This window comes from Phoxinus phoxinus, assembly GCF_949152265.1.
Source record: "Phoxinus phoxinus genome assembly, chromosome: 6".
NCBI lineage: Eukaryota > Metazoa > Chordata > Actinopteri > Cypriniformes > Leuciscidae > Phoxinus > Phoxinus phoxinus.
The window spans coordinates 7,944,600-7,955,621 of NC_136881.1; the positions used below are offsets into that span (position 1 = coordinate 7,944,600).

The following is an 11,022-nucleotide window of genomic DNA, read 5'->3' on the forward strand; positions in this document are numbered from 1 at the left end:
ATAAAGTTAAATCACACATGCTTCAGTTCGGTGTAAGTTAGCAACCGTTCAGCTAACGTCACCCTCAATAAAAACGATTTTATTCACAGAATAAACCGCAGACCGAATAAATAAGGCTATACAATAACATGCGTGTCATTCTTTTAAATTAAATATACGGTTCTCAATAGAAAACCCGTAACTCACTCTTCACAGCCAAATGAGTCTCCGGTTTTTGAACTCGATGCAGTTTTGTTTTCGTTGGTTGTTGAGAAGCCGCTACTTCATGTGCAGCTTCACAACAGCGCCTCCATGTGGCTGGGCGGAATAGATTCACCCATTCTATCTGCCACTTACTCACTTTCACTTACATCGGAATTTGAATGGTTTGCACAAACACGCACTAAAAATGCCACCGCGTACATCCACTCTGGAAATTATTGACCTGCTATATAAAAGCAATAACACAAGCACTAGTGTTGTTGTTGATTGCTGTTGGTTCATGACGGGTTCATGAGCACGTGGCCTGTGACGCACTGCTCAACACGGAAGTTGTGACGTTGCACTGAATGACTGAATGACTCTCATCCTGGCGGTTTGAGTCTTTGCTAAACTTTATACGGATCGAAAACTGATTTATAAAATTTGCAGATCTTACAATGGCCAGTTCGACCGTGGACCCGACAATACTGTGTCTGTTTGATGTGGACGGGACTTTAACAGCAGCTCGCCAGGTGAGTGACTAAAGCGGATAACGTTTACTCTTTCAAACTAGTTCATCTTTTCAGAGATATGGATCTGAGCGGTATGAAGATAGATTTACTATCATTTATTGAATAACTGAAAACTATCTTTAAAATGACAGTGACAGAAGTAAATGAATTAAAGTTAGCTGAATGATGATCTGTGTTTATGTTTTTATAAAGTCAAATATGTATTGTGAATGCAGTTTTGTGGAGGTAATACAAAAATCTCTTCTTTCTGTCTTTGCACATCCTAAATAACCGCCATAGAATCAGAATGAGATGTATTGCCAATTATGTTGCGAGGAATTAGTCTTGGTGACAGAAGCTTGCACAGTACAGACAGAATGACAGAGACATGACACGGATAATAAAAATACACAATATACTAAAAAGACAATATGTGTATGTACAGTTACAGTATGAAACTATACATGTCACAGCTGCCTATTCTCCATGTACTACTTTTAGTCTGTTTGTGGGGTGAGGAGAATTTACATATAAACATGACGTCATAAGTTATTATGGACTAATCTTTTAAACACATCATGGTTCTGGTAATTACATGTTTTACAATACAACAATTTAAACGAAATCAATGGTTTGCAACCTTTTTTTTTTACTTCAAGGCCTATTGTCCACAACAATATTCAAAGGCCTCTTGACTTTTCCTGTTTTTCTTGATATTCTTGAAGGATTTAAAAATGTTCTTAACTCTCAATTTCTACTTGGCATAACTAAACAAAAAATATATAAAAATGTGAAAAGATAATTTACTTGATTTGTCCAGGTCTAGAAATTAATTTATCCAGGTTTTCCAAGACATCAGGAAGCCTGGTTCATCGAAGAAATGGGGAAATCGTTTTTGAGGAAGTGAATTAAAAAAATAAATGTATTTTTCTATAAGAAAAGTGATCTTGAGCCACATTTGGGAGTTTGCTGTGGCCCCCGATTTAAATGGCTTAGGAAATGAAGGATTGCAAGTTTTAGGAATAGTTCTGCTTTACCTTTTAAAAAATTAAAAATATATATATATTAAACTAAAAATACGTATCCATGATGAAAGAAATATATTACTATTGCACAGTAGAATGTGCTTCTCAAAGTAATAATAATAATACAATTCATTAAAACATTCGTTTTTAAATAATATCAAACATGTTTTTGTTTTAATTTAAATGGTACATTTTCATTTGATTACATTTAAAAGGTTAACTAAATTGAGTTTTATATTATAAATTGATTTAATTTCCTCCATTATTGAGAGTAAATTTGTATTTGCCATTACAATGTTTTTGTATTCTATGTAGTCCTGACTGTAAAATAAGCCTCTGTAAACTTATTTAAAGGTCCATTCATGAAAGAAAAAATATACACCGTGAAACACCAGAATCTTCCATCCAGCATTAGGCCTATTTAAAATATATGAGAGACTATTTAATTGTTTTTCATCTAAATTTAAATATTAAAACCATTTTATAACTTTGTGCTTAATGGAATGAATTAGTTAGCTCTTTGCCTGTGTATGTTTTTGTGTTTAGAAAGCAACTCCTGACATGCATCAGTTCTTGAGTAAACTGAAGCAGCGCGTGAGAGTCGGGGTGGTTGGAGGATCAGATTTGGACAAAATCAAAGAGCAGTTGGGTGATGATGGTGTGTAGAACAAATATTTAAAATACAAATGCAAGTATATAAGCAAAAAACATTCAGTTCATTTATAGTGTGCATGTTTTCTAAGGAGTAAATGAAATGTTTCATGTTTTACAGTGATTGATAGAGTGGATTATGTGTTTGCTGAGAATGGTTTGGTAGCGTACAGGTTTGGGAAGATGCACTCTGTTCAGGTAGTTTTGATTCTCTCTTTACTGTTTAATAAGCTCACAAACTCTCTCGCATACTGTCCAGCGAATGATACAAGGGGCTTTTCCATTGTGATATTTTTCTTTTCTTTTTCTTTTTAATTAGAGTATTCAAGCATACATGGGAGAGGATATTTTACAGGATTTTATCAATTTCTGCCTCAATTACCTTTCAAAGTTAAAACTACCCAAGAAGAGGTAAGGTTAAAAGTTGCATGGGGAAAAGCATTTTTTTACCGCATTATTTTAAAGTTTGTCAATATGTATTCTCAATATTAAAGTGCATAAAACATTTATTTAGAAAGTATTTCTTATTTAACACCGTTATTAACAGCATTACACTGTAATTAGCAGTAGGCTATTAAAGGATTAGTTCCATACTTCCATTAAAATAAAAGATTGCTGATAATTTATTTACCCCGATGTCATCCAAGATATCCATGTCTGTCTTTCTTCAGTTGAAAAGAAATTAAGGTTTTTGAGGAAAACATTCCAGGATTTTTCTACACAGAATGGACTTCAATGGCAACCAAGTCTCTACAACACGATCCCAGTCGAGAAATAAGGGTCTTATATCTAATGAAACAATCGGTCATTTAATTGAATTTTTTTTACATTTATATGCTTTTTGTGCCGGTCTGTATATGCTTCTTGTGCCGGTCTGCGACGCGCCACGTATTACGTCATCACGTTGGAAAGTGACGTTCACATCATCTGTCTAAGTTATTTGTCTGTGTACTCCGGTTCAAAAAAAGTAGGGAAGGGCGAAAAACTCCATCTCATTTTCTCCTCCAATTTCAAAATCGTACGACATCTTTGTTTTAATTTATTATTATTTTTTCGTGACCTTTCCAACGTGATGACGTAATGCGTGGCGCGTCGCAGACCAGCACAAGACAAACAATTGTGGTTAAAAAGTATATACATTTACAAAAAAAAAAAATGACAGATCATTTCGCTAGATAAGATCCTTATTTCTCGACTGGGATCGTGTAGAAACTTTGAAGCTGCATTGAGACGGACATTTGAACCTTCTTTGAACATTGGGATAGACAATGGGATAGTCCATTCTGTGTCGAAAAATCCTGGAATGTTTTCCTCAAAAACCTAAATTTATTTTCGACTGAAGAAAAAAAGACGTGGACATCTTGGATGACATCGGGGTGAGTAAATTATCAGCAAAAAAAATTTTTGAAAGTGAACTAATCCTTTAAAAGCTATTTAAAACTGTGATCATGACACAGTGCAATTTCTTATATATAGTACACGCACAAAAAAAGCTTATTTTTTCTGCAACCATATATGCTTATGGTATTTCTTCTCAGAGGCACATTTATTGAATTCCGTAATGGAATGTTGAACGTCTCCCCGATTGGTCGAAGCTGTAGCCAACAGGAAAGAATCGAGTTCTTTGAACTTGATAAGGTAATTTTTTAAAGCATTTGTCGACACATACCATTATCTTTTTAAATGATGTCATTAAAGGTTGATTGACCTCTTTTTTAACTTTTTCTTTATGCAGAAGGAGAAAATCAGAGAAAAGTTTGTCTCCATTTTAAAAGAAGAGTTTGCTGGGAAAGGACTAGCTTTCTCCATTGGTAAGTAACTGTGTATATGTGGTTGTCTAGCCAATAATATGTTTGTGTAGTATATATAAATAATGGGTTTTTTTTTTTTTGCAGGTGGGCAGATCAGCTTTGATGTGTTTCCAGAGGGCTGGGATAAGCGCTACTGTCTGGGAATTGTGGAGAAAGACTCATACCAGATCATCCATTTCTTTGGAGACAAAACAATGCCCGTGAGTGCATTATTCCAGTATTCATGCACATACAGTATGTATGCAAAGAAGTCCCAGACTTGCTTGAAGTAAGCAGTTTTGTAATGTTATTTTTTCCCAAACAGGGAGGAAACGATTATGAAATCTTTGCAGACCCCAGGACGATCGGTCATGAGGTCAAGTCACCCGAGGACACACAGCGGATCTGCAAGGAGCTCTTCCTCAGATGAGACCCTAAGCATGACCTCTGCCATCCAGAAGGAAGACTACAACGTCCAAGAACTGTGAACGGAAGTCTCACTTGACAAGTCCAAGCCATGATTGTCTGTGTACTTAAAAGATTGTACATCATGACAGGTACTGGATAAACCTGTGCATACAGTACATGTGTACGTGTTTATTTTTGATGTAATCTGATGTTATTTTCAAAACTGATTGGTGCTAGTGTTACGTCTGAACTCCTGTGCCTGCCTTAAATCATGTCAATACTAGACATTATATACCATAACCTTAAAATTATTAAACACACTGGTCCAAATGAAAACACAGATATTACTCTGCAAGATTGGAAGTACGGGTGTGTTTCATTTAAACATTTTTTTACATATTTTTTACCAGAGGCAAATGTGATTAATAATGACAGGTGTGGGCTGGACTAACTAAAATTAGTGGTGAAGGTGCAACAATTTAGAGGGAATTAGAAGAAATCAGGTCAGAGGGACTAAAGGCTCTATTAATCTAGTTTGCTCAAATTAAACTGATTTAATATTAATAATGAACTGCCTGACTGCTGAAGTGGAATAATTGAATGCAACAGCGTAGCTTAACTGTTTAAAGTAGCTTAGTTCTGTGGCAAAAATCTGCTACATATTGCTGTATAATAAACATGAAATATATTCCAATTGATATATTTGTTGCATTGTGCAAGTAAAGGACACAATGTATACTTTACATGAATGAGTTCAAAACCATAAGCAAGGATATTGTACATATTCTGAGCTAAACACATAAAAGAGGTAAAGCAGAAAGATGTTCCAGTTTTTTATTAGCAAATGGATTTTTTTTAAATTAAATTCTCAATCTGTAATAACCTAATCGCATGCAGTTTAGTTTTAAGAATAAAAAGTATTTACTAAACTGCTATTTTTTTATGTAATTTGTTACTATTTGCTTTTTAAAACCAATAGTGTATAAAATGTGTTTAAATTGCAACTTACGCACAAATGACACTTTTCCAAAAATATATTTGATGGTATGACTTTTTTTTTCTTTTCTGAAATGACACTTCTCATTTAAATCGATCTGTTCAAGCGCTTTTTAAAGTCAATATCAAACCTGAAATCCAATGTATGATGCGCAAGACCGTACAACATGGTCAAGCCAACCATGTGACTACAAGAACATTTCAAGAGCGTTTTCAAGATGATCCAATATAAAACAACAAGATCTCAAGAGAAAGCAGAGTAGTCCACAAGTCCTGGTTTGCTGATTAACGGATGGGCCGGTACGGGAAGGCCATGGCGGCAGAATGAAAGGCGTGCGGGGAGAGAGAGGGGTGTGTGGTGTGGGCTGTTATTGGGCGATGTGTGGGGTGCGCTGAGAGTACGGGGTGTGGGGGGAGGGTGGACTGATGTGGGCTGTGGGGAGAAAGCGGGGAGGGTCGACCCGAGTGAATGTGTGGGTACATGTTGGGCTGGAAGGCTCCGCTGTGAGGTGGAGGCTGCACCACTGGACCGGACATCACAAGCTGTAACAGACTACAACACAAAACAAACAGTTACTACACACTGCTCACAAACATTTTGTAAGTGATTGAGATATGCTTTTTTGAATGGTTGATGGAGATATCTGGAGAGAGGGGTGGCTGTACAGATATATATAATCAGTATCAGACTTAAAGGTGCACCGTGTAATTTTCAGTGGCATCTAGTGGTGAGGTTGCGAATTGCAATCAACAGAAGTTACGGTGGCCGACAGGAAAATATTTAATTTTCTGAGACGGCAGAGAGTAGCCAGTTAAGCAATGAGGTTTCTTTACAAAGATTAATTAAGAAATTATGTTTACTTCATTATCTAGTAAAACTATGTTATTGCTAGTTGTTCATCATTGTGTCAGGGTTTTATTCGCTGACTTTAGCTAGCTTCTTTGCACGAAGAACAACTTAGTGACGAAATGAGTTTGTTTGTTTAGGGCTACTGTAGAAACATGTCGGCGCAAAATGGCTATTAGTAAGGGGACCCGCGTGTATGTAGATCGAAATGGCTCATTCGAATGTAATAAAAACATAACGGTTCATTATGTAAGGTCTTTATACACCACTGAAAACATAGTTATGTATATGATATTGCATTTCTGTCAACAGATCCACCTAAATATTACACAATGCACCTTTAATAAAATATATATATATATATATAGGTACACCACCATTCAAAAGTTTGGGGTCAGCAGATTGTTTTTTTTTTTTTTAGATAGAGAAATTATGGTAATGTTTTTATTTAACAAGGATACATTAAATTGATCAAAAGTACCAAAACTTTTATATTGTTACAAATAATTAAAATAAATATTTAGCAGCACAAGCAGTTTTCCATTCTGGTAATAATAAGAAATGTTCCTGGAATATTACTGGAATTAAATTAAATATATTATAAATTATAATATTAAAAATATAAATATATTTTATTAAAAAATATATTATAATATATTATATTTTATTAAAATATGCGATGTATTATTCATATAATAATTATATTTAAAATTACATTTAAATATAAATATTTTAATTTTCAAATGTATTAAATAAATAAAAAATTACTGGTGTGTGTCTTTATATATCCAAACTTTTTTTATGCAACCATAATGTTTATGGCATTTTTTACTATGCCATCTCAGATTTATTAAATTCCATAATGGAATTCTGAACGACTCCCCAACTGTGATCAGTGACTTACTTGTTGTGAGGAAGTCTGGAGCACAAAGTCCGTAGATCCTCTGAGGAATAAATGACAGGACAGGAAATGACATCACTGAAATGGTGCTCTTATAAGATGAAAACCCAAACAGGCCATCGTGAAGTAAACATCACTTACCTCTGGCACACAGAAGGGCTCCTGTTGCCATGGCGACCTGAAGAGCTTGTGCCAGCCTATCCAGAGCCAGCTGGATATGATTGGCAGCTGAAAGGGGCGTGAGCTTCTCACAGAGCCGACTGACTTCCTCTACTAGCGTGGCAACAGACTCCACAGGAAGCACAGCTAGCCGCCCAATCAAATTCTGTTCTGTCATGTGGACCTGCAGGAGTTCAAGTAAAAACACGTTATGTATTCTAACAGTGAATGGAATCCTCAAAGCCTCCCAATATTGTACTAGTTGAAGAGATACATCACCTGCAGCATGAGAAAGACTTGAAGAACACTGAGGTGCAGTTTAGAGTACAGCTCTTCATGTGCGGTTCCTTTTTCACTTTCTCCATGGCCATTGGTCAAAGCCAACTTCCGGCCTCTCTGATAGGCTAATGGAGCTTTCACACACCAGCGGAGCAGACCCAGAAGAGGCGTGATCTCGAGGCAACCCAACGGCAGGCTGGAATTGAGGGGTGTGTTGATGAAGGTGAGGAGCAGAAGTCTGGGATCCTCCGTGATCCAACCAACCAGCATCTCCAAGAGTGCAGGGGGCGGAGTCAACTCATCTACAAGCGACAATATCATATATATTTATTTTTTTTGGGACGGGGGGTTGGGGGGTATATAAAATATTGCTTATTTTTAAGGAAATTATTTTATAGTATTATATTTTAATTTTACGATAATGCTATTTTAGATTTTATCTTATATAAGATTATAAAGTAAGTAGACAGAGGGAAAAAAAAAAAGTTGTAGTGACAAAAAGGAAGCCTGGTACCTGAGGAGAAGTCATAGAGTGCCGTTACTGCCGTGATGAGCTGGCAGCAAAAGCGAGGGCTGGCTGAACAGATGTTCTGCAGGGTAGAGAAGGCACACGGCACCAGTGTGCAGTAATCATCCATCAGCACCTGAGCCAAACGCACACACCACGCAGAGTGGGTGCGCTAAAATAAAACACACACATAATGAATGCTTGAAATGTTGTCCAGGTCATATTTTACCCAAAATCCCAAAAATAAGAAACTCTTATTTTCATCCGGAACTAAACTCGCAAACGGATTTTACCGGAAGCCAGTGATTATAGTGATTTTCTTTTCTTTTTTAAATGCAATCTGTTCATCATATAAATTGATCATGTGGATTAGTTTTACAATCTCTTTGAAGCGTCAAAGTGGTAGTTGCGTAGACTGTCAATGGAGGGACAGAAAGCTCTAAGATTTCATTTAAAAGATCTTCATTTGTCTCCCAAAGATGAACATAAGTCTTATGGGTTTGGAACAACATGAGGGTGAGTAAATAATCACAGAATTTTAAATTTTGGTTGAACTATCCCTTTAAAATCGTCCTTACGTTAATGAATTCGGAATATTCTAAATGAGAGGCCGCATGCCTGAGGTTAGAAATGTGCACGCCCAAACCATATAAAGGCTTTCTGCACACCCTCTCCTGTGCGCATAATATAAATACAAATAATCCATGTAATTATTAGTGAATGAGACATACTGTTCTTGATATGTTTCGTGAAACGCACAATAAGCATCCTGACCAAATTATCCATTCATTTCAGTTAACATGCTCCAGAGGAATCATGAATCATAAAACATTGAACTCAAGACACAAAAGCAAAGTAAAAGCTTTAGTTTCACATCACGCACCTGTAGCCAGGTGGATGCACACTCCAGTATGGGCACCCGACACACGGCTATCGCCATGGAAACCAGCTTCCCTAGCATGGCCATGCGGCTCTCGTCAGCCTTGTTGCCTTGGAGACTGAAGAGGGCGGAGAAAATGATCTGTCGGATTGAGTCTTTGCTCTGCTCCTGGAAGTAACTGCACATGATCTCCAGCAGTTGCAGTTCTTGAACGCAGCTCATCCTCTGTGTCAAACACAACACACAATTTTTATTCAAAGTTCACTCATATGCATCTGATCACCATATTTAGCATGTTTTTTTTTTTCTCCTAGTCAAAAGACTTGATGTTCCTCACCTTAGGCTGGATGTTCCTGTCTTTAGGGACGTGAAAGATGAACTCCTCCACCAGGTCCACCGTGCTCTTCTCTAATCCAGGCGTGGGGCCCGACGAGCTCTGCAGAGCGCTGCCCAGTGAGATGTCCAGATGATACAGAACCTCTTTAGCTGCGCTCAGCGGATCACGCCGCAGCAATGCATGTCGAATATCACTCATCTCTGCTGTGGAAGAGAAACTACACCATTCATTCAAATACAAGCATCTGCCAACCTGAATAAATGAGACGTATGAAAGAGAGCAATAAGTAACACATGATGAACCAAAATATAGCACTGTATGCATTATATCTAGACATGAAGCATGGTAATAGCATAAGTTTTAAAAGACAAGTCCGAATGAAACGGAAGTTGCAATAGTGTTTTCTTCCCTAATGTGACTTATTACCGAGTTTTTCTCAAACGAAAAAAAAATGTAGGGCGGTTTGCTATTGCTGTGATGTCATGTGAGTGACATGAGTGACGCCCTCGCGCCAGTAAACACGTCATCAGAGAAGAGATGTTGTGTCAAAAGGGTGGGGAAGTTATTTTGATAAAATATTATGAGGGCACATTAATTTAGAAAAATTATGATCATTCTTATTTGAATATAAAAAAATTAAAAAAAAAAAAAAAGATTTGTCGATTTTGATTTCATGGTGACTTTAATACTTTTGGACATGCATTATGGTAATATACTATGGATGTTTTTGGGATATAATACTAGAGTAAACCCAGGTATAAAAGTACTTTCTTTTATTATCATTGTACATATATCTCACTGTTGTAAAGCGTCTCATAATCAACATAATGAAATCGAGCAGTTCTGAATCTATCTATGAAAAAACATATGTAATATTAAATCGTACAATAGATCTTATTCGACCATAAAAAGAATGATATGAAACTGTTAATCAGTACACACATCACCAATAATAAGAGATTATTCTCTATGGCAAAACACATTGTTGTCCAAAGGGATGCTGTTTACACAGCGCTAGTGCTGCATCGCCGGTTGCTTAACATTTTGAATGTTTCCTTAATTCAAACTACATAGATATTCATAGTTAAAACATGCTTACCTGAGTTAATAGTTAGACTCGTTACATTAGCTTCTCTCAATCAGCAAATGCATATCTCCCATAACTCACAATATGAAAGTTGTTCATCACAAAATAACTAGTACGGAACCCCATACAGGACAATGTAGACTCGGTTGAGTAAAGAGAAGCGAGGCTGTTCAGCGCCACCTGTGTACTGGAGTCAATAATAGCCTACTCAGTTAAGTTTGGCTACCTACTGAGGTAGAGTTGTTGTAGTAGCCTAGATCATATATCGATTTTATACATTTTTATTTCAGTTTTAGTTATTTTAGTACATCAAGTTAAACTAAATTAAAGTGAGAAATAACTAGCTAAAACAAATAAAGCTATTTTATTTCTGCCTAAAATATGTATTTTTTTTTTTTTTGAGTTAAAGTAAAATGTTAATTTCAACAACATATTCTGACTGGTTTCAGCACCTAAAATAAA

The 11,022-nt window shown here is 36.3% G+C and overlaps 3 protein-coding genes across 6 annotated transcripts in view; 1 reads left to right on the forward strand and 2 right to left on the reverse strand.

Moving 5' to 3' along the window:
* Window positions 1-406, reverse strand: part of mad1l1 (mitotic arrest deficient 1 like 1) — a 65,170-nt gene extending 64,764 nt beyond the window's left edge. Inside the window, exon 1 of the mRNA XM_079616955.1 lies at window positions 187-406. The gene's annotated coding sequence lies outside the window, so the exon portion shown is untranslated. The remainder of the gene's footprint in view (window positions 1-186) is intronic.
* pmm2 (phosphomannomutase 2) lies at window positions 293-4,951 on the forward strand. Its single transcript, XM_079616960.1, has 8 exons — window positions 293-713; window positions 2,264-2,375; window positions 2,490-2,566; window positions 2,688-2,779; window positions 3,907-4,006; window positions 4,104-4,179; window positions 4,264-4,379; window positions 4,484-4,951. Exons 1-8 carry the CDS (start codon window positions 639-641, stop codon window positions 4,586-4,588), a joined length of 753 nt encoding a protein of 250 aa, XP_079473086.1. The 5' UTR covers window positions 293-638; the 3' UTR covers window positions 4,589-4,951.
* A 139-nt stretch (window positions 4,952-5,090) lies between these two features.
* Window positions 5,091-10,791, reverse strand: ints15 (integrator complex subunit 15). 4 transcript variants are annotated; one of them, XM_079616956.1, is made up of 8 exons: window positions 10,573-10,791; window positions 9,474-9,676; window positions 9,140-9,361; window positions 8,263-8,428; window positions 7,749-8,050; window positions 7,452-7,653; window positions 7,314-7,353; window positions 5,091-6,115 (listed from the first exon to the last, which is right to left on the reverse strand). In XM_079616956.1, exons 2-8 carry the CDS (start codon window positions 9,669-9,671, stop codon window positions 5,848-5,850), a joined length of 1,398 nt encoding a protein of 465 aa, XP_079473082.1. In that variant the 5' UTR covers window positions 9,672-9,676; window positions 10,573-10,791; the 3' UTR covers window positions 5,091-5,847. The 4 variants fall into 4 exon arrangements, with proteins under 4 accessions (XP_079473082.1, XP_079473084.1, XP_079473083.1 ...); XM_079616958.1 differs by having other exon boundaries at window positions 9,474-9,725; window positions 10,573-10,749; XM_079616957.1 differs by having other exon boundaries at window positions 5,156-6,115; window positions 9,474-9,690; window positions 10,573-10,748.
* Window positions 10,792-11,022: the final 231 nt, after the last annotated feature.

Bases quoted from the DNA above. Each gene is read 5' to 3' on its own strand.
- ints15 (XM_079616956.1), bottom strand. From the start codon at position 9,671: ATGAGTGATATTCGACATGCATTGCTGCGGCGTGATCCGCTGAGCGCA. The intron at 7,354-7,451 runs GTAAGTGATGTT...TTTATTCCTCAG, and splicing joins AGCCCTTCTGTGTGCCAGAG to AGGATCTACGGACTTTGTGC. The intron at 6,116-7,313 runs GTAAGTCACTGA...TTTGTGTTGTAG, and splicing joins TCCAGACTTCCTCACAACAA to TCTGTTACAGCTTGTGATGT.
- pmm2 (XM_079616960.1), top strand. From the start codon at position 639: ATGGCCAGTTCGACCGTGGACCCGACAATACTGTGTCTGTTTGATGTG. The intron at 2,567-2,687 runs GTAGTTTTGATT...CTTTTTAATTAG, and splicing joins GGAAGATGCACTCTGTTCAG to AGTATTCAAGCATACATGGG. The intron at 4,180-4,263 runs GTAAGTAACTGT...TTTTTTTTGCAG, and splicing joins AGGACTAGCTTTCTCCATTG to GTGGGCAGATCAGCTTTGAT.